The sequence below is a fragment of the Hevea brasiliensis genome, chromosome 16, assembly GCF_030052815.1.
Source record: "Hevea brasiliensis isolate MT/VB/25A 57/8 chromosome 16, ASM3005281v1, whole genome shotgun sequence".
Lineage (NCBI taxonomy): Eukaryota > Viridiplantae > Streptophyta > Magnoliopsida > Malpighiales > Euphorbiaceae > Hevea > Hevea brasiliensis.
The window spans coordinates 34,646,538-34,670,436 of NC_079508.1; the positions used below are offsets into that span (position 1 = coordinate 34,646,538).

General features: G+C 34.4%; 1 protein-coding gene across 1 annotated transcript; it reads left to right on the top strand.

The window, feature by feature from the left end:
* Nucleotides 1-13,264: 13,264 nt before the first annotated feature.
* On the top strand, nt 13,265-23,287 carry LOC110665745 (ubiquitin-conjugating enzyme E2 22). The gene is made up of 6 exons (XM_021825991.2): nt 13,265-13,625; nt 21,070-21,214; nt 21,296-21,373; nt 21,605-21,717; nt 21,907-22,010; nt 22,757-23,287. The coding sequence occupies exons 1-6, from the start codon at nt 13,623-13,625 to the stop codon at nt 23,118-23,120; spliced, it is 807 nt and encodes a 268-aa protein (XP_021681683.1). The 5' UTR covers nt 13,265-13,622; the 3' UTR covers nt 23,121-23,287.
* The last annotated feature ends 612 nt before the right edge of the window (nt 23,288-23,899 follow it).

The window sequence follows — 23,899 nt, forward strand, 5'->3', positions numbered from 1 at the left end:
GCCTCTGTAAATTAACTTATCAATGTAAATTAAATATTTAAAATGCAATGTGCATGAGTTTATGAAATATTTTGAGATATCAATTCTTGATTTGAAATTTGGATTTTGAATTGAGGTGTTGCTATTGCTGTTGATTTGAAGTTTGGTGGTTGCAAATGAGGTTGAAATTAATTATTTGGAAGTATTTTTCATAGGTTTTGAAGAACTTTTTTTTCCAAATACAAACGGCACTCTTCTGAAATTTTTATAAAATTTGCTGAAAAATAAAATGGGACAAAAATCTTAACTAGTTTTCTAACTTCAATTAAATGTTTTTATTTCCTACCAAAATGCTCACCACTTCCAAAATATAAGAAAATGGTTTTAAAATCCTTTGTAGTATATTTAATGGGTTACCGGTAGGCGAAGTACGGTAAATCATTAGATGTACTACGGGATCATGTTACATCTTATTAAGGGGTAGGGTGTGACATGTTTAGTGGCATCAGAGCAAAGGTTTTAAAATAAATTTTGAACTGTGAATTTGAAATATTTTATCGGTAAATATAACTGCTCAAATGTTTGATACATATGACATATTTACATCATGAATATGCACTAACGGAGGTCAACCTCCTTGTGTTTGTTATCAGAGAGTAGAAAATTTTTGGAAAATGAAATGGAAGAGAGAGATCATTCCGTAGAGCAATCTGTCGAGGTTAAGGCCCGAGGAGAAGCTCCAGCACTCCAGAATGTGAGTGGGTCAGCCACTCTAGCTCCTCCTCAAGCATCGCAGTTCCCTACTCAGTTTACACAGTAGATGGCTGCGTTCTTTCAACAAATGCAGGGAAATGTGCCACCACAAGCTCAGATGCAAGCACCTGCAGCACAACTATAGCCCTCAGCTCGGCAATATAAAAAATTAATGAAATTTGGGGCTACCGAGTTTAAGGGCACTGTGGATCCACTGGAGGCAGAACAGTGGTTAGAGAGAATGGAACGGGTTTTCAGAAAGTTGCAGTGTGTAGAAGGGCTAAAGTTCGAGTACTCTATTTCTTTATTGCAAGGGGATGCATATGAATGGTGGAAGACCATCCCCCACAGCCTGGTTGAGCCACTGTACGACTGGCCGACTTTTTGAGGAGTTTCGTAAGTGGGTCCCTGATGCATATGTGGATATGAAGTTACAAGAATTCTTGAGCTTGAAGCAAGGGGGCAGAACAATAGCAGAGTATGAGCGGGATTTCTCTCGACTAAGCCACTATGCCAGAAGTTTGGTCACCACCCCCAGAGACCGGTGTAAGAGGTTTGAGGCTAGATTGAGGCCTAGCTTGAGAATGTAAGTAGTGGGGTTCCGATACCAGAATTTTTCTGAATTGATTTCACAAGCCCTAGAACTGGAAAGGATAAAATCAGAAGGGTCAGTGAAAAAGAGTACAAAACAGAAAGAGAAAACTGAAAAGGTTACTGATCAAACTATAGAAAGTAGTTCGAGGAAGAGAAAACATTTTAAAGGATCCAGCTTGCGTGAATCGGGTAGAGGCATATCTTCTGGACAGAAACCATCCCAATCCAATCAGCAAACTCAACAGACACGCAGAAATACGTTGTCGGATCGACTTTGTGAAACTTGTGGTAAACCACATAGTGGAGTATGTTATAGAGCTATAGGAGCATGTTTTAATTGTGGAGAGATTGGTCATTTTGCTAAGGATTGTGTAAGTCCGCGTCGTTATGGATCATTTACCACGTCAGAAGGATCAGCCCAAGTTTCTACCCTGAAGAGTTCACCAGCCGTTGGTAGAGGCAGAGGCAGAGGTAGGGGTAGTATACCTGAAAATCAGAGTACTATGAATCAACCAGGACAAGGTGATACTCCAATGAGAGTATATACTATGCGACAGAGGGATGAAGATGAGACTTCTAACATGGTTGTTGGTATTTTCTCGATTCTTAACTAAGATATGTATATGTGTAAAAAAAAAAAAAATGATATGTTAGTGACTAGTCTTTTTAAAATTTATTTTGAAAGAGTTTGTCAATGAGAAATATTTGCTAGCACACAAGAATTTGTAAAGTTAATTAGTAAACCTAATTAGGTAATGCAAGAGAACTTAAAAGTAAGTTATAGTAATATAGCTACCTTATATGTGGGTAAAGGTATTACTGCTGATAGATGTCAATAGGTATCATAATCAAAATAAGTTTAAGATATTAGTGGATTTGAAAAAAATAAGATAAGAGGAAGTTTGATCTATTGGGATGTATCGTAGTAACTATACAATATTCTTGATGTTGTGCTGTAAGCTGTAGATTACAGTACTGACTTGGGATTTATTGTGTAGAGCTACGTACTACCCAATAGTACATAAAAATAAGAATAGTTGCAAATGACATCTGTTTTGGTATAGTTATGATAAGATAAAGTTTTCTTATTGGAAAGGAGTTTGAAAGTCCTAACCTGGGGTTTAAAACTCTAAAGTTAGAATATTGAAAGGTTATAGTTCAGTACAAAAAAAAGTAATGACTACACATCAGTGCAAAATAAGCTATAGAATATCGATAGATAAAATAATTAAAGTTAAGTTGTGAAATGAAAAAAGGAGAAATAAATAGAACAGTAAGAAATGAGAAAAATATTAGATGAGGAATTACCACCAAGGCAAACAACCTACTTAAGATGCGTAACGATATCCCGAACTATTTTATCAAGAAGGAAATAAGTTAAACAAAAGCAAACAAGATAGTGCAAAATAGCACATAGGCCTTGGTCATAAATGGAGATGGTAAGATAATGGTTGTGGACTTATGGCCAAGAAAGAGATAAGCAGTTCATATATGACCAACAGGGTCATTTAAAAAAAAAAAAAAAGAGACTACAAAGGAAAATAATTGCTAAAGTAATAGTAAGAAAAGATTATGATTGTACAAACAAATTAAACGTTACATGAGATTGTTAAAAGTCTTGCACAGACTCAAAGGAATGAAGATTATAAGATTATGTAAAAAGGAAAAAGACTAAGTTCTCATTATCTAGGATCACACGAGATCCTAGAAAAAGTGGATCCATTAGCACACAGATTTGCTTAACCCTAGAATTGAAATGAATTCAAAATTAACTTATGACAGAAGCTCATAAGAAACTTGGCACACGAAGTGAGCAATCGATGAGTAAATAGTATTGGTTAAAGTGCTACGGACCATTATTTTGATTATAAAACTACACAGAAATGTGAGAAAACAACATGTATGACTATTTGAGGATAGATAGTGGACACAATTTTGAGGACGAAATTATTTTAAGGGGGGAAGAGAATTGTAACACCCCCATTTGTATAGCCAGGTATATTTCACTGTTTCGATGACCGGTGTTGGTCCGGACAATTAAGAGAATTAGAACCACGCCTAAGACACTTAGTTAAGCCTTGAAAACAAATAATTAGTAATTGTCAAATAGTTAAGTATAGATAAGAAAAACAGAACACAAGAAGTTAAACGAGCCGAGAGTCACAGCGATGGGTGACCTTCTCGGGAAGGACTGCGAGGTCGATTTAAACTCAAATTTCGAACCGTAAAATGTGACACCGCGGTCCTTAGGACTATTGCGAACACAGTGGAAAAGAGAAAATCATGAAAAAGAATTGTTAAGCCGGTCAAATAATTAGGTCAAGGATCCAGAAGAAATATTGAATTATTTACAAACCGAATCGAACCAGCGAGGGGCAATTTGGTGAATTGACCCTTAGAGCTGACTCCTGACCTAACTGTCAAATAAAATCGAAAAAAAAAAATTTTAGGATTAAGAATTAAATTAAAGAATTAATTAAAAAATAAATGCAAAAGAAAAATAAAAAAAAAAGAAGAAAAAGTTTATTTACATCACTTGGATGACATCATCATGATGTCAAAACTAATTTTACTTTTCCTACAAATATTGATCAAGTCAACTGAGACTAAAAGAGTTAAAAATACACTAAAAAGAAACAAAAAAATCAGACCTTCTCCCTCACCAACAGACTACCCTTCTCTCCCTTACTTCACCATTGAAGAAAACTCCATTAAAGCTTGAAACCAAGCTTCTTCCAACCACCTAACCCCACTTTGTCCCCAAATTCCCCATTAAAACTTGTTAGACCAACTTGAGAAGGTGATTGATCAAGAAAATGAAGGAGGAAAAATAGAGATTTGAAGATTGGAAATTCAAGAAAAGGTTAGTAATCTAAACTTGAATATTTTAGTTAAATGTTTATGTTCTAATTCAAGTAACTTAGAGTTTAACTTAAAATTAAAAGAAAATATTTGTTGGAGGACCAAATGTGAAATTTAGCCAGCTAGGGTTTAGGTTTGAGGATGGATAGTTTTGACACAAATTATGAATTAGTTAAGTGTGAATGAGTATATAAATACTAAATATGCATTTAGAATTCAACAAAATGAGCTAAACATGGAAGTTAGGGTTTTGGGCCTAGGGTTTGAGAGACAAAATTTTGAGAATTGGTCAAATGGTGCATTTGACCTTATTTGAGCTGAAAAATGGTCATATGTGATCAATTGTGGTGTGTGGGAAGTGTTGGAATTGAGTTTAAATTCAGATTGGTTATAGGCATTCTACAGGCAGTAGGACCAAGGTCCCTTTCAGGGACCAAAACTGAAAATTTACCAATCCAATTGGTGTGAGGCCAATTGGAAATGAAACTAGACATAAAATGGCACATTTTTCATTTAGGAATTATGCCCAAAAAGTGACCATAACTGAGTGAACAAATTGACCAAATCCGGAATTGGGTGTTCTGACCTGTACAAAAATGGCCAAATGAACAGTGTTTGTTCATTTGGCCATAACTTGGGCTAGGTAGGTCTAAATGACCTGAAATTTTACCAGTAGAAAGCTGAGATATAGACCTAAAACTTTCATGAAGAACACAAATCCAAATTATGCCCATAAGCAAGTCATTTATCCACCCAAATTTGGTGACCTAAAATTGCCAGAACCAGTTTTGGTGCCCAGAAAATCTGGGTAAGTCCAATCCGGCAGTCATGATTCAAATGGCTATAACTTGAGCTACAAAACTCTAAATGGAGTGATTCAAAAAGGAGAATAAATTTAAGACAATAAGGAACAATTTCTATGAAGAAATCTTAGCCAAATTCTAACAGCAAAATGACCAATGGAATAGTGCAACATAAGACACCAAAACTGAAAATTTGCAATTTTGCCTAAAAGACTTAAGTTTTTAGAAAATGACCAAAACCAACAAGTTAGGTGACCAAAATATGGTATGTGGGTATAATTAGATTTCCCATACCTATTAAGCATAAGAAAGTCAATATTTTGACTTGAATAGTGTCATGAATAGTAACTCCGAAATGAAAATTTTCAAAAATATTAGTTTAAGCATATTTGGGCTAGAATTAAGTATTTATGAATTAATTATTAGATTTATTGTGAGATAAGATACTGAAATACTATAAATTGCGTGTTTCAGATGAAAGAGACCTAAAAAAGGATAGGGCAAACTGAGTCAAGGCCTAGAGGCAACTCACATCAGGTTTGTGCACAAAAATTTTTAAATTATAGTTTTCATAATGGAAATTGATTTGTTATACATTGTGAATGTGTTTTGTTCATTATGAATTTCGAGAATGTTGTGTTGCCTATTTTACAATGAAATTTTGGAATGAAAATTATTTATTGATTTATATGAAATATTTGAACAATATGGTTTTGAATTTAGTTATGGTTTTGAATTAAGTTATGGCTTTGAAAATCTTATTTGAAAAATAGTGTGTTGCCTACTTTGTAAATGAAAAGTTTGGAATGAAATATAATTTATAAATTGTATGAAATGTTTGAATAACTTGATTTAAATTGTTTTTTATTCACACTTGGCATGGCAATATTAATATATTCCTCCTCCACTTGTGGGGTGAGTTTGATATTTGATCACTTTCCTCTCTCTCTGGCTTGCCAGTCTGAGGTGAGTTTGGATAAGTACTCATTAGCTAGCTAGCCACCTCCCTCATTGATTTCGATTAGTGGGGTGAGTTTGCCTTGTCATGATGTACAACACAGCATGTTTGAAAATTTTGTGTCATGGCCTAAGTTGTGTTATTGATTGGCAACACTATGATTATTAAATTGTTTGATCAAATTTGTGTTATATTAAGTTTTGAAATTTGTGAAATGTTTAAAATGTGATTTGAAAAAAAAAATTGTGAAATGTGATTGTGAAATATTTGAACTATGAATTAATGATAAATGTTTTATATTTTGCTTTTTATATTTATTGTGCACCACTAAGTATTTTTATACTCAGCGATAACTTTCTTTGTTGTCGCAGATAGAGAAAAAGACATAGCAGCAAAGTGAGCTGCTACAGTCAGAGAGGAGCACAGTTGAAGAATATTTGTACGGGTATTTGTTAATACCTTTATAATTTTTTTGATGTAAATGGTTTAGTGTCATATGTATTAAGGTAGATTGAGCAGTTGTACAGTCAATATATAATAATATTATTTTTGAGATTTTGCGTCTGTAAATTAACTTATCAATGTAAATTAAATATTTAAAATGCAATGTGCATGAGTTTATGAAATGTTTTGAGATATCAATTCTTGATTTGAAATTTGGATTTTGAATTGAAGTGTTACTATTACTGTTGATTTGAAGTTTGGTAGTTGCAAATGGGGTTGAAATTAATTATTTGAAAGTGTTTTTCATAGGTTTTGAAGAACTGTTTTTCTCAAATACAAACGGCACTCTGCCGAAATTTTTATAAAATTTGCAGAAAAATAAAATGGGACAAAAATCTTAACTAGTTTTCAAACTTCAATTAAATATTTTTATTTCCTACCAAAATGCTCACCACTTCCAAAATGTAAGAAAATAGTTTAAAAATCCCTTGTAGTATATTTAATGGGTTACCGGTAGGCGAAGTATGGTAAATTATTAGATGTACTACGAGATCATGTTACATCTTACTAAAGGGTAAGGTGTGACAGTTCAATTTGAAGATTTCTACAATTTTTATGAGGGATTTAGGGTATAATTTAGGGTTTAGAAAGTTGGAGTGAGCTTTCATAGAGGAATTGGAAGAGAAATAAGAGAGAGATGAGAGAGAATGGGGCGGCTGGTTTAGTGAGGAAGAAGACTAAAATTTTCCAATTTTAATTTGTTTTTATCTCTTTTAACTTATCTCAAAATAATATAATTAATTAATAAATTTCTTTATTACATCATGCTTACATAAGGTGATGTCATAATTTACTTTATTTGAATTTCCTTTATTTTCCTTTTTCCTTTTCATTCTTCCACCACTTCACTTGTAATCTATTTTTCAAAATTTTAATTTTATATATTTTAATGGACATGTAGGCCAAAAGTCACCTTTAAGGGTGAATTGACCATTTTACCCCTTACTAATCTGATCCGTTTTTCCAGTAACATTTAATTACTTTCGGAACCCTAGTTAAATTTTTTGAACTGGTTCTCTACTCTTTTCTGTGGTTTTCACATTACCATTAGCTTCGCAATAATTCTTAGGCCTAGGGTGTCATAGGGTCCCATTCAAAAATAGGGCAGCGACTAACTTCGCAATCACTTCCCATTTCGGTCACACATCGCTGTGGCCTTGGCTCACTAAACCCATTATGCTTTGTTTTCTTCATTTGCATTTAATCTTTATGTAATTGCTATGAATTTTTGTTTATGGCTTTTCTAGATGACTTAATTATAGTTCTAAGTCTCTTGATTGTCCGGACCGACACTGGTCACCGGAACAGTGGAATGTATAGAACTATGCATATAGGGGTGTCACAACATAACATGACATGGAAAAATATGAATGAAATATGATTATGTTGACAGGTAAATATTGGAACCCGCCAGATGCTAATAAAACAGAGGAGGCTCTGTGCAGGTCTCTACAGTAATAAATTGTGAATAAAAAAAATATAAAAAAAAAATTTACCACATGTTTTTCTATGAAGTTTAAAATTAATAATGGATAAGACAAGATAAGATAGGGTGCTCCGGCACCGAATGTGGTACACTTTATTCGGCTACACTATAGACGGGTGAGAGGCGTCACACTTTTGCTCTCTTTCCTTCTTTTATTTTTCTTACTCTCAATTGATTTTTCTTCTTTTGTGCTCTCTTTTTCTTCTTTCTTGTTTACACTCTCTTGCCCAACTTTCCTAAGGTCACCACCTTGCATTGTTCATGGGGGTTCTGTGGCTGGCTAGGTAGTTTGCCATAGGATTTAATTCCCGATGAGATTACTTATTGAGCCAATTGATTCTCCAACATATGGTTATGAGCTTGCAGCTGGTCCATGGTTTGTCTCATATGTTATATTTCTTCCTCTAATTTGTTATTCATCTTACTTTGTTGGGCAAAAAATTTCTCCATCATGGTTTCCCAAGTTAGCTTTAGTTCAAGAGGTGGAAGAGGTTATTGTGCTTTTGATTGATATCCAAGAGGTGGCTACCGTGTGGGCTGAACTGAGGTCAATTTTGTTGCATATACTGCTGGTTATGAGTATAGTTTAAACTTTGACCTTGTTGACCAAAAGTTGCTTATGGACTCCATGTTGAGTTGTTCACATTAGAATAAGCATTTCCCATAGGTTTTTGTTGATAGCCTCCTGCATAAGCAACTTGTTCTTGTGGTTAGTCATCACCATAAGAAGAGTACTCAACTCCAAAACTTTGGGTTCCATCTATGTAGGCAACTTACTGCATAGTTATAGTTGAGACTATTGCCTTTGTGCAAAAATTACTAAACAGCTAAGTCAACTAATCAAATCTTGTATTCATGTAACTTACTGAATCAAGTTCATAGAACCTAGCTTTCTTTGGCTCGATTGCTTTAGGATTTCCTCATAAATGGGTATTATGAGCAATCTTTTCTAACAGATCATAGCATCCTTCACTTATCATTCTCATGAAATCTCCTCCTGCTTGTGAATCAATTGTGTTTCTTATGGCTGGAGTAATTTTGGTGTAGAAATTCTGAACAATCATCCATTTGGGGATTTCATGATGAGGACATTACACTTCAAGATCCTTGAATCTCATTAGAGATTCATACAAAGTTTCATCATCCCTTGGTTTGAAAGCTACCATCAAATTCCTCAAATGACTGTTTTTTCCCAAGTGGGAAAAATTGTGATAGAAAAGCTTGAGATAGCTACTCCCAAGTAGCAATAGTAGCTTGTAGAAGTGTGCCGTACCACTCCAATGCTGAGTCTCAAAAATAGAATAAGAATAAGGTTAGCCGAATTACTTCATTTGGAAATTCAAGTTTCTTTGAGTGCCACATATCATCGGGAACTTCTTCAAATGAGAATGGGGATTTTCAAGTGGGCTACCCCCTAATTGTGAATTCTGGACCATCTGAATGAGATTAGTTTTTAATTCAAATTGGTTGGCACCAATGACAGGTTTATTATCTCTCACATATGCACATCTAGGAAAAGCATAATCTAACATGGACCTTTTTTGAGTATCATTTTGATTAACAACTTTGTTCTGCCTATTTTGATCATTTCCTCTATTGTTTCCATCATTAGCTCTATTTGGATTCTCCATGTTTTCAAATTTCTCCTCTTAGTCAAGCATTTGCTATTCTTCTTTTTTTGCTTCCTTTCTTCTCTTAGATTCCTTTTTGTTGGCTCGATAAATTTTTTTAATTTTAGGGTTGAACAATAATTGAGTATCACTTGTGCTTTTGGACCGTCTCATAAATAATCAAAGTACTTAAAAAAAACATAGAAAGCAGTGAAAATAAAAGAAAATAAAAATTCTAATCAGCTTAAAATAGACAAAATCCAATTTAAAATAAACAATTCCCCACCAACAACGCTAAAAACTTGATGTGCTATAAAATAACTACTGCAAGTGCACGGGTCATTGTAGCACAGATTTATATATGTCATTCCCATAAGTTGTGCCATAGATTGTGTAACATTCTATTTCTTTAAAACTCAACTTCAAATTTTTCTCTTTAAAACTTTGCAATTTAGCTTTGATTTCTTCCAAATAGCTACCATGATCAAAACATTATCAAAATTCTTCAAATTTTAACCTATAAAATAAATAAACTATAAATTAAACTAAAAAATATCAAAAGGCAAAATTAACTAAATAAAGGCTAATTTCTACTATAAAAGCTATAAATAAGAGTAAATTAGCTATAAAATTATACCTAAATAATGATATGAAATGCATGCATCAATACAGGGCATCATTTCTAATATCAAAAGCTTTATTGCCTCCTTTGATGATATTACCTTCTCCATTGAGCAAGTGCTCCTTGTTTAAGTGCATATGCCACCTTAGTTTTATCCACTTGTTACTTTTCTTTATCTTTGATAAAAAAAAAAAAAAAAACAGAGGGAATTCATCATTTCATTCCCATTCCAACATTTAATTTGCCTTTAGATTGTATTTTTTTAAAATTTTTTTCTTTTTATTGTTTGAATTAATTTTTTTTCTTAAACCTATATAACTTAAATTCACAATTAGTGATCTTGATATAAGTTTTTGTTGTAAATATTCTAGTTGAGAATGAAATTAGATACATTTTTTTTAATAACTATCTCACTAAGATTGAAGGTACAAAAAGAGAGAAAATAACAATAAATGAAATTTAGTTTTAAAATATAGAAACCAAAATAATAAATAGTTTTATTCTCATTATTTTAAAAACTCATATCTTACTTTCAACACCTTTCTCTCAAATAAAGTGTTAAAATTGTCTAAATTTGAGGTTAAGAAAAAAAGTTGTTGGACACTATTGGTAGTGCTTGACAAGTTAATAAAGTTATTAAAAATTAATATGAAGCATAAGAATTTTAAAATGATTGTGCAGTGGGTAGGGGTATGCAATCAATCAATTTGGTAACCAAACCGAAAAACTGAACTGCCGAAATATGTAATTTTGAGAACCAAACTAAATCGAAGTAAAGGAAAATTGAATCAAACCAACCAAAAAAATTCGATTTGGTTTAGTTTATCGGTTTTATGCCATTTTCCTACAAAGAACCAAATACAGTGTTTCTAGGAACTAAAAGTTCAAATTCCTCGCATATTCTCATCAAATAAACACAAATCTTAGTACAGAAACACAATCAATTTACTAAAATTATAAAATTACAGATCTAAAAATACAATAAAAAAAAGAAATCATACATGCAACACATATTGTACCCAAAAAAACAAAGAAAACCAAAATAGACTTCAAATCACATATCCAGAAGTGGAAACCCAAAAAAGAGAATTAAAAGAAGAAAAAAGGGAGATGTTGTTGTGGATGTTTCTTATTGTTGTAATTCTTTCTCTCATTTGAGAGGTAGTTTTGGTGGTTATTGCTGTCGTAGAAGAAGAAAGGTTCTTTTAGTGGCTGAGTTTGTTGTCAACGCTACAAATTCTTGGGTTGGGTGGCTGTTGATTCTTGTTTAAGCATGAAACAAAGGAAAGAAAAAGGTTCTTTAGTAAATGATAATGGTACTTATTGTTTCTGTGGAAGCTGAAAACATGAATGGGCACTGTGAGAAAAAAAAAAAAAAAAGAATGGATTGGGTGTATAAATGAAGTTGGATATATATATATATATATATATATATAGTGATCTTGGTTTAAGTTTTTGTGGTTAATATTCTTACTGAGAAAGAAATTGAATACATTTCTTTTTAATAACCATCTCACTATGATTGAAGGTACAAAAGGAGGAAAAAATGCTAAAAATACATAACAATAAATGAAATTTAATTGTAAAATATAAAAACCAAAATGATAAATAGTTTTGTTCTTTTTATTTTAAAAACTCATGTCTTACTTTCAACACCTTTCTCTCAAATAAAGTGTTAAAATCGTCTGAATTTGAGTTAGGAAAAAAATTGTTTGGTACTATTCGCAGTGCTTGACAAGTTAGTGAGGTTATTAAAAATTAATTTGAAGCATAATAATTTTAAAATGATTATGGAGTGAGTAGGAGTGCGCAATTAGTCAGTTCAGTAACCAAACCGGAAAAATAAACTATCGAAATATGTAATTTTGAGAACCAAATCGAACCAAAGTAAAGAAAAAATGAATCAAGTCGAATTAAAAAATTTCAGTTCAGTTCGGTTCATCGATTTTATGCCATTTTCCTACAAAGAACCAAATATAGTGTTTCTAGGAACCAAAAGTTCAAATTACTTACGCAATCTCAACAAAGAAACACAAATCTTAGCACAGAAACACAATTAATTCACTAAAATTACAAAATTAGAAGCTTAAAAATACAATTGCAAAAAGAAATCATGCATGCAACACATATTCTACCTAGAAAAATAAAGAAAACTAAAATAGGCTTTAAATCATAGATCTAAAGGTGGAAACCCAAAAAAGAAAACTAGAAGAAGAAGAAAAAGAAGATGTTGTTATGGATATTTCTTACTGTTGTTGTTATTTCTCACATTTGAGAGGCAGATCTAGTGATTGTTATTATTGTAAAAGAAGAAAGGTTTTTTTGGTAGTTGGGTTTGTTGGCGGCGCTACAAGTTCTTGGGTTGGGTGGTTGTTAATTCATGCTTGAAAGTGAAACAAAGGAAAGAAGAAGGTTATTTGGTAAATGATAAGGGTAGTTATTGTTTCTATGGAAGATTTGGTAGGGAGAGGGAGGGAGATGGAAGGATAGAGGGAGGTAAGAAGAAAGAATAACTTGAGATGAGAGAGAGGGAAGTGCATGGGTGGGAGTTGAAAACATGAGTGGGCCGTGTGAGCTGAGGGCATAAATGAAGTTAAGGGTATAAATGAAGTTGGATGAAATGATGGAGTATGACCGAATTGAACTAAAAAATTAAATTTTATAAAATTAATAACCCAAATTAAATCGTTTATTAAAAAATCGAACTAAATTGATTCAATTTGATTTTTTAATTTAATCCGTTCACTGCTTATCTCTAGGAATGAGAGACTAGAGAGTGAGGGGAGAAAGAGAGAGAAAAATGGGAAATGAGATAATGAGAGAGACAAAGTAATTAAAATTAGGATTAATAATAAATTAAGTTTAATTAAATTTAATTAAAAATAAAGAATAATTTATCTTTTTTTTATGTCACGTTAGTTAAAATCATTTTTAAAGATTGAAATGTCTAAATAATTAATAAAATTAAAATAAAAATTAAATAATTTATTTTTAAAATGTAAAATTAAATAATAAATAATAATAAAATGGAGGAATCCCATTATAATTTATCGTTCACCCAAACAAATTTTGGTTAAAGAGAAAGTCCATTTTTTCATCTCTCTAGATTAATGCTTTCGGTATAAACCATTGGATTGGATGGGAGATCATTTGATCCTGCCCGTTCAAATTCAAAATCATAAATTTATCACATTCCCATCTAACCCTAGTTCACATTTCTCCCGTACTGGTTCTGGGTTCTTTTCCCCTCATCCCTGTAACCACTACCGATAGGCCACAATCTTCTTCAATTGCGGCACATGCCAGACTCTCCGATCACTAAACTTTCCGTTTCCTCATACTCAAAGCCTTCGACACCAAAACCCATCGCTTCACCTCTCATTCTCTCCATTTCTTTTCGAAGGTTAACATCACAGTGCAAACAAGGGCAGTGATCGCGAAGACGTCTCTGATGGTTAGACCTTTTCCTGGACTTTTTCTATTGTGCAAATCTGAGTTAGAAATTTTGTTTTGCTCTAATGAAAGAGGATAATTTTCTCTCTCAAATTCAATAGAATCTGCCCTATTCCTTTTGGAATGTTAAATACTACCCAGAGGGAATCCGATTCTAAAAGCTTGGATCTTTTGGGAATACTGGGAGATTTGATCTAGCTTCTTTTTCTGCATATAATTTAGGAATTGGTTCTTTCTTTTTTTTTTTCTTGTAAATTGGAAATACCCAGTTTGAAAATTTGTTAGATTGTTATCATTTCTGGTCTTAAAAGCAAAGCAAAGGTAGGGAATTTTGACGAGTATTTCTTGTTGATTCCCAAAAAGAAGGTAGATTAGGTGTATGGGGACTTTGTCCTAGGAGTGTGGTATAGAGAAAACAGGTTAATTATGCAAAACAGGTTAATTATGCAAATATTAAAGCTATGCTCACCTTTAGTTAGCCAAGAATTGTATTTTATTTTATCTTTGTTTGTTTGAGATAATTTTGCTACGATTTTAGAAATCAAGAATAGGAATAAGGAAAAAAAAAGAAATGAAAAAGATTTCTATGCTACTTGATCTTCAAAACAGTCCACTACAACGAGTAAGCCTTAATCCTAAGCAAAGAAGAGCCTTAAAACAAAACAGAGAGTTAATCCCAAACAAAACAGACTTTAAGACAAATAAAATGCAGTATAATACAAATACAAAAACTATTCATTGTATTATACACAACACACCTCAAACACCTTCATCTTCTCTATAAATTCTTTACTCAGTCAATTTTGCTTTCTCTATCTCTTGCTTTCTACCCCTTATAACTCTTGCTTTATTTTTCCCTATTCAATTGTTTAATTTGCTAGGAGCTTCACTATATCTTACACTGAGTCATCTGTATGTTGACATCCCAGTTCACCACCTCCCGTCTGCTCTTAGAACACCATTGGTGCACGCAGCCAGCAGCTTCACTATTGAATATGCGCTACGACTCTTTGCAGCTCTAATGTATATTATAAATATAATGAAAAGTTACAAAATGGGGATGCTGGTCTAGCGTCTTGACTATCTGGGTCTATATGCTCTTCTCTATTATCAAAAATCATTACATTGGATTGGAATAGGAGTTGAAGGGAGATTCTAGCTTTGTTTTTGTAGAATTATTTTCCAGTAGTTTTAACTTAATTCATATTTAATTGATGTGCCATTCGACTTTTCCTACGATCTGCATTGATTTTTATCTTGCACACTGGATTGCTCTTTTCTATATGGCAGTAAACACTAAAGACTAAACTCACAAAAGTTACCAGTATAAAAACTTGATTTCATTTTTTTAATCCCATGCCAAATTTGATATGCAATTTAAATTAGTAATGAAAGGTCATAGAAAACATAAAGAAATGACTGTTTTTCTTTAACAGACATTGAAATAATAAAAAAAAGGGGTTTCCTCAATCCCTTCCTTGCCAAATCGTTGGTTTTGCCTCAATTTGGGGCATATATAGAACTGAAACGCTTAATAATCCTTGTTATTTACAGTTCATCTCATCATTACTTACCACCAGCAAGATTAGAGAAGGTTTTGGCACTTCCTTTACTGAAGTTCTGATTCTATATCAATGAAACATAAGCTCTGACAAGAAACTTATTTCTTTTGTTGCCATGGTAAATCCTTCTTCATTCATGCAATGCGTGTGTGAAACAATTATGCATTCTGTTAGGTAGAAACCCTAACACCAGTTATTTCAGAGTTGAAATTAAGAGAACAGAAAATTAGAAGAAAAAAAGAGAGAGAGAGAGTGTCGAGAATTGTAAGGAAGAAGATAATATTTCATTGAGAATCAGCATGAATCTTTACAATATCTCACATCCCTATTTATTGCTACTTTCCCTCCCAAAACAATAGCCTAACCACTTGCTACAATTTCTCCAACAACCTCTAACAGAAAGCTACAACAACTTCAACTACCATCACAACTAATTAATCAATTCACTTATTCGTATACTTCCTTCTTTTGCACGTGACAATACCCCCATCTGGAGAACATTCTTGTCCCCAAGAATGTATGAAAGTGGGAAATTGGGCTTGGATGAATGACTGATCCTCCCAAATAGCATCCTCTAATGGAAGATTAAACCATTTGACCAGTCCTTGAAGCACAGCCTGACCATTCCTTATAATGGTTCTGATTTGCAAAATCTTATTAGGGGCCACTATTATTTCATTCTCCAACATTTCGGGTAACTTTAATTGTGGCACAACATTGTCTCCAATTTTTCTCTTAAGAAGAGAGACATAGAAGACAGGGTGAATAGCAGCATTAGGAGGAAGCTGTAACTTGTATGCAACTTTGCCAATCTTTTGCAGAATTTGAAATGGTCCATAATACTTAGCAGTTAGCTTTAAATTCCTTCTTAAGGCAACAAATGTTTGCCTATAAGGTTGAAGCTTCAGATATACCATATCCTCTGCCTCAAATTCTTTCTCAACTCTACCCTTATTAGCTTGCTGTTTCATCCTGTTCCTAGCTTGCTCCAAATTACTCTTGAGAACATCATTCAACTGCTGCCTCTCTTGAAAAAATTGGTCAAACTGGTGGTGCAAAAAAAGGAATAGCAGGTAATGATGGAGGGTAATAGCCATATAAGGCTTCAAATGGAGTCATTTTTATAGCAGAATGGTGTGAGGAATTGTACCACCACTCTGCAAGTGGCAACCACTGAAACCAGGCTCATGCATCTCAAGTAGGTTTCCAAACACTGATTCAAACGTTCTGTTTGGCCATCACTTTGAGGGTGGTAAGCACTACCATAAGAAAGAGTAGTGCCCAGCTGCTTGAAAAATTCTTTCCAAAACACACTTGTAAATACTTTATCTCTATCTGAAACAATTGTGACAGGGGCACCATGAAGCTTATAAATGTGTTCTATAAAGACCCTTGCTACAGAAGATGCAGTAAAGGGATTAGCCAATCCAATGAAATGGCCATATTTTGTATATCTATCAACTACCACTAGGATAGTATCCTTACCTCCAGACTTAGGAAGTTGCTCAATAAAATCCATAGTGATGTGCTGCCATGCCTGAGAAGGTATTGGTAAAGGCTGCAATAACCCAGGGGTAGCGTAAGTCATTCCCCTACATTTAGCACATTCTGCACATTGTTGTACCCATTGCAAGACTTCAGTATACATGCCAGGCCAATAAAAATGTCTCTGCAGCCTACTATAAGAATTGTGAATGCTGGGGTGCCCTCCCATAGCACTGTCATGATACAATGCTATTAATTGCTTCCTCAAATTACCATGACAACCCACATACAATCTATTGTTGTAATACAACAGCCCTTGCTTCAACTGAAACTTGGAATGAGCCTTACTATTCAAAGAAAGTTGAGTAATTAAATCCGCAGTCTTAGAATCATTAACATAGCTATTAAGGACATTAGCCATCTAAGTAGGAATGATTTCAGAATGAGCAGCAGATAAATGATTCACAGCAGAATATGGCCTTCTAGACAAAGCATCATCTACTCTATTCTCCACCCCTCTTTTATACAAAATTTTATAATCTAAACCCAGGAGTTTAGAAATACCTTTTTGCTGTAGGTTAGTGTGAAGTCTTTGCTCTAAAAGGTGCTTGATACTTTCATGATCAGTTTTGATGAAGAAAGGACCTTGCTCAAGGTAATGTCTCCATTTAGTGACGGCAAAAGTGATTGCTAGCAACTCTTTGTTGTATACATAAAGTTTTTGATTCCTAACCCCAAAAGCCTTAGAAATATAGGCAATAGGTTGTCCATTTTGTTGTAATACAGCTCCCATACCATAGCTACTAGCATCAGTTTCATTGATAAATGGCTGAGTAAAATTTGGTAATGCCAGAACAGGAGCAGAAGACATAGCTACTTTTAATGAGTCAAATGCTTGTCTAGTAACTTCAGTCCATTGAAAGTTGTCCCTCTTTAATAAATCTGTAAGAGGCTTACTAATTTCTTCATAATTTCTAACAAACTTTCTATAATACCCTGTCAATCCCAAGAAACTCCTTAATTCCTTGACAGAAGTTGGATAAGGCCAAGCTACCTTAGCCTCAATTTTGTCTGGATCTGTAGATACTCCTTTTTCTGAAATAATATGCCCTAAATAATCAACAGAATTCTGACCAAAAGAGCACTTAGACATTTTAGCAAAAAGCTGCTACTCCTCCAACACCTTAAAAACAGATTCCAAATGCTGTAAATGTGATTCTAAATCAGGGCTATAAATGAGTGTCATAAAAAAAAACAAGAACAAACTTCCTTAATAATGGTTGGAAAATTTGGTTCACGAGGGTATGAAAGGTGGCAAGGGCATTAGTCAACCCAAAAGGCATGACTGTGAATTCAAAATGTCCATGGTGGGTTTTAAATGCAGTCTTGGGAATATCAGGAGGATCCATTCGAATTTGGTGATATCCAGCTCTTAAATCAATCTTAGAAAACATTTTTGCTCCATGTAATTCATCCAATAGATCATCTATGATAGGAATAGGAAATTTATTCTTAATGGTATGGTCATTCAACTTTCTGTAATCAATGCAAAATCTCCAAGTGCCATCCTTCTTCTTAACCAATAAAACAGGGGAAGAAAATGGACTAGTGCTAGGCTGAATAACTTTGGAATTCAACATTTCAGTCACCAACTTTTCAATCTCATTTTTTTGATAATGGGGATACCTATAAGGTCTCACATTTATAGGTTTAGTATCTGGTTGTAATGGAATATTGTGATTATGACTTCTAAAAGGGGGTAAGGAAGTAGGTTCAGCAAAAACTTGAGGGTAATTATGAATAACTTTCTGAATATCAGTGTGAATATTACCTCTGTTAGCTGCAAACAAAGTAGTAGCACAAGCAAAATGATTTCCAATAGCCTGCTCTATCAAATTAACACAGAACAATGGAGAATGGAAATCATTTCCCTTCCTATGCAACAACTGCTGCAAGGAATTACATTCTTGAAGGCTATCAGGTTCCATCTCCTCTTTAATCCCTTGCAAAGTAACTAAAGTATCCCCCTTTTGAAATGTGATTTGCAATCCCTTGAAATCAAATAAAATTGGACTCACACTTCTCATCCAATCTACTCCCAATATAACATCAAATCCACCCAACTCCAAAAGTCTCACAGGAAAAGAGAAACATTTGTTCTGAGTGTGCCACTAAAATGACGGACACATTGTAGAACTTAGTAATTTCCTTCCATCAGCTACAATAACCAATGACACAGGTGCTTGCACCACTGGAAGTTTTAAATCTGTGGCTACTTTTACATCCAAGAAACTGTTAGTGTTCCACTATCCACCAATATAACTAATTGTCTATCCTTATGTCTCCCCATCACCTTAATTGTGTCTACACCTTGACTGCCTTCCATAGCATGGACTGATAGAGTCATTTCTGGCTGTCCTTCCCCAATTTCCTCACCTTCTACCACTTCCTGATACTCTTCCTCCAATTTTTCCACTCCTTGTTCCTCCAATTGAATGGCCATAGCAGTCTTAGATTTACACTGATGACCAGGGAAGAACTTTTGCCCACATCTGTAACACGGTTTGGACTGTTTAATTGCTGCTGGAGTTGGAAGCAGACCTGGCTTAGATGAAGGTTGAGGTAGCGAATTACTACTGATAGCAGAAGATGACTTTGCAGTGGTTGCAGAAGCTTTTTGGTTGTGGTTGTTATCATTTGGAGGTTTTGGTGGATGAGAAAGTGGTTGAGAAATTTTGTAGGATTGGTTTGAAGAATAAGATGCAAAATTAGGCTTATAAGCACTATTGTACCCAGATCTTGGTAGAGAAAAGGCTTTACTATTACATAGCATCCACTGCTCTTGTAGTCTAGCTGCTTCAAAAGAATGAGCTAGGGTTGTAGGCCTCACCATTCTCACCATTGGCCTAATTTCATCCCTCAATCCTCCAATGAATCCAGACAAAAAATAAGCTTCCCCTAAATCAGGCATAAACCTCTCCGTTCTCACCCTAAGATCCGCAAACCTATCTTGATATTCCCCAACATTAACCTCTTGCCTTAGTCTCATAAACTCCTCAATTACATCCTCAAAACCCTATTCTCCAAATCTATTACATACTGCTATCTCAAATTCTTCCCAAGATCCACTAATTTTAGACTTATTCCAATTTTGAAACCAAGAGTCAGCTCTTCCTACCATATGCAAGCTTGCTATCCCACCATCTTATCTTTAGGAACCCCAAAAACTTCAAAGTACTTGAAACACTTCCTAACCCAAGCCCTTGGCTCACTCCTGTCAAAAGTTACTAATTCAATCTTAGGCAAAATCTTTTCTGACTCCATTGATTCCATAACAAAATCAGAACTACCTTGATCTCTGGAATGAAGATTTAGAGTTTCTTTTGGAGCTGTTAAAGAATTCTTACTTGTCACTCTATTAGAATTCCTTTCATCAGAGTTGATGATTTCTTTCTCTTTTTCCCCAAAAAACCCTAACATTAGGGTTTTCAATCTTCCCACAGCAGTCTCAATTGCAATTTTATTCTCGGCAGCATCTTTCTTGATTCCCTCTTGTAACTTCTTGAAGTCATGCTTCAGAATTTCTATTTCCTTCCTGGTCTCCCGAGATTCCCCTTGCAACAGATCCAACCTTTCTTCCATTTGTGCCATCTTAACAGCATCTTGACCCACCATTGCTGATTTAGTCATGGTTTGCGATTCCAAAGAACCAAATTGCAGATGAAACCCACCCAGTTTTCAAGCTCTGATACCAAATGTTAGGTAGAAACCCTAACAACAGTTACTTCAGAGTTGAAATTAAGAGAAAAGAAAATTAGAAGAAAAAAAGAGAGAGAGGGTGTCGAGAATTGTAAGGAATAAGATAATATTTCATTGAGAATCAGCATGAATCTTTACAATATCGCACAGCCCTATTTATTGCCACTTTCCCTCCAAAAACAACTGCCTAACCACTTGCTACAATTTCTCCAACAACCTTTAACAGAAAGCTACAACAACTTCAACTACCATCACAACTAATTGATCAATTCACTTATTCTTATACTTCCTTCTTTTGTACGTGACACATTCCAGTGTCAAGGATAGAGAAATCTTCTGATCTCTAATTTTACCCAGGAATTGCTTTGGTAATTAAAGCATCAAACTTAAAAAATTTTCTTCATTCTTTAGACTCTTCATTTATGATAGGAAATTAGTATATTTCACTCTATATTGTTGCTTGCCTGATTTGAGTTTTAGGAATAAATTTTTGTTGAATTTTATGAATACGAGTAATAATCAGTTAGTCTTGGATTGGTCAATGGATGGTGGAATGGAATGGTGCACCATATAATATTTCTTCCACTTGTATATTTTACCTCCTCCTACCTTACGGTGTCTTATTTTATACTTGTAAAGGCAACAAATGAAAATCTTCCTCCCAATGTAATAAAGCAACTTGCGAAGGAGTTGAAGAATCTCGATGAATCTCCACCTGAGGGTATAAAAGTGGGAGTGAATGATGATGATTTTTCAACCATATATGCTGATATTGAAGGCCCAGGCATGCATCCTTCTCTTTTCTAATTTACGTTATTTAATACATTTTTCAGTTTGTACTGAAGTAAGATTTTTGGCCTTGCAGCCGGGACCCCTTATGAGAATGGGCTTTTTCGTATGAAGCTGTTATTGTCTCGTGACTTCCCACACTCTCCTCCTAAAGGTTTGTAAATAAATGTTGTTATGTAGTTTTGTGGATAAATGTTGTTAATTGTTATTAATTAATTATGCTTCATCATTGTTCATTCAATTCAGTGCCTAGGGCAGACTGTTTTTTGTGAAAGGAAAATTTGATGTTAATTGGCTGCTTTCTTTTGTATGGTAGTGCAGAGTTGAGTTTTTATCAGGGATTTTCTATTATTATGTAGCTATTTTATTTATACTCTTGTTGTAGGGTACTTCCTGACAAAGATTTTCCATCCAAACATTGCAACAAATGGTGAGATTTGTGTCAATACGCTAAAAAAGGACTGGAATCCAAGTCTTGGACTACGGCATGTTCTCATTGTAAGTGCTTTGCAACTCTTATTGAGTTCGAACATCAACTTATTTTTTCATCACTTAATTCCTAGGGGCTGTTTCTAAACCTGCCAGTTTGATGGAGATGATTTGAGACTCAGACCTTCTGAACTTTTTCCCCTTTGTTTTTCCTAAAAAAGTGTTGATTCTCATTTGCTTCGGACATTGTGATAACAGGTAGTAAGGTGTTTATTGATTGAACCGTTTCCAGAATCGGCTTTAAATGAACAGGCTGGCAAAATGCTGCTTGAAAATTATGAGGAGTATGCTAGACATGCCAGGTAACCTGTTTTTATCTTGTTATGTGTTTTGTTGTGATAGTTGGGAACAGGAAAACTTAACAAATTTTGGATATTTTAGTCATGGAAATAATACAAGTTGTGGAACCTTCAGAAATTTTCTACAAATTATGCAAGCATTATTATAGTTCCAACTATTGAGCACCTTGTTAATATTCTTTACATGTTTTTTGTAAGACCAGTTATGGTTATCATCTTGTGTGATCAAGAACTTTGACATTCATTCTACAATTATACTAAATGACGGGTTTGTGGAATGTGGAAAGGATATGGTGTCTTAGATGTCAGCTTGCTAATTCAAGGTCCTATGCCGAACCAGACTGGACTTGCCTAGGAATCAGCAGTTCTGGTTCAAGGTTTAGGGGAATTGGAGTGGCAGGGCCTGCAGTTCCGTTTGATCCTATGTGATCAAATCCAACGGTTGAAATCCTTTTGCAAGTTTTTTATTTAAAAAAAAAAAGGAAAAAAATCTGGTTTTGGTTCAGAACCGAACTATCCGGTTTCACTATGGTTTTGACTCTGAATTGAATCGGTCCAGTTCAACCTGAACTGGACCTTGGCTGGTCTAATGCTAAGTACTACTTGCAGTTCTTAACTATGGTACGTTAGATTATTAGTGCTTCTCGAGTACTGTATTTTATGATATGCTGCTTATATTTTTATGGATTTCCTCTGGGGTTTAATTGATTATGGAAATTTCCAATTATAATTCAATACCATATATACAGGCTGTACACTGGAATTCATGCTAAACCAAAACCTAAGTTCAAGTCGGGTGCTATTTCAGAGTCAACTACGGCTCTGAATGTTGATCAAAGTAATTCCTCAGTTCTCAACAGTGACCAGAACGCAGGAGTTAGTGCTGCAATGGCATTGCCATCCCCATTGGCTGCTTGCACAACAGCCACTAAAGGAGGAAATAGTCAGGATCAGCCAGCTGTTGTAACTCCAGTGCCTGAGACAGGAGTCGTTGGCTCTGTGAACATGGCAACACCACTAATAAGTACTCAGAAGAAGGAAGTTGGACCAGCAAAAGTTCAGGCGGACAAGAGAAAAATGGATGCAAGAAAGAAGAGCTTAAAGAGATTATAATGTTGTAAGGGGACAAATGATTGAACGGTCATTATGGATTCTCTGGCTAGCTTCGGATGCTTATAAATGGAGAGGCCCATGTAACTGAGGGGAAAAGGGTATCTGATGTGTAAGGTATTTTCCCAATGGGATAAGTAATGGATTAAATCAAACTCTATTCTCTTTAATTTCATTTGCCTTCTAGTTTCCAAAAAAAAATTACTAGAGAAACCTTTAAATGATTTACTTTTTCTTCACTCTTGAAGAAGTTTGTTGCAGTAAAAAACTCGCACGCGCGCACGCTTCAACGCATTTTCAAGTTGGTTTTTTTTTTTTTTTTTTTATTTTATAGCACTATTGTTTTCGTCAGCAATATTCTTTGAGAAAAAGTTAAAACTGTCAGAAAATGTAATATTTTTGGGGGAAAATAAAAGAAACTTCATTTAACTAGAAATATCAGCAGACAAAAGAGCCAAAATACCGTGCATCGGCTATGTCCAAAGAGTGAAACGAGCATTTAAAACAGGAATCCTAGGTACCACATGAGCTACACTGTTTGGTTGCCTGTGAATCCGGCTCAGAGAAAAATTACTTAGAAAATGTCTATAATCTGATAAAATAGTAGTACCGCACTCAGACAAGTCTTCATCCAAGGACCTGATGCCATAAAACAACTCCTGGGAATCAACTTCAATCTGCACATAAGAAAAATTCTGTGTACAAAGCGAATCAACGTCCTCTTGAGTCCCTTGGCCTTTGCAAACTTTGCAGGTATGAGACTAACACGCCAACCGAACCAG

Bases quoted from the DNA above. Each gene is read 5' to 3' on its own strand.
- LOC110665745 (XM_021825991.2), top strand. The intron at 21,215-21,295 runs GCATGCATCCTT...TTGGCCTTGCAG, and splicing joins TGCTGATATTGAAGGCCCAG to CCGGGACCCCTTATGAGAAT. The intron at 21,374-21,604 runs GTTTGTAAATAA...CTCTTGTTGTAG, and splicing joins CCCACACTCTCCTCCTAAAG to GGTACTTCCTGACAAAGATT.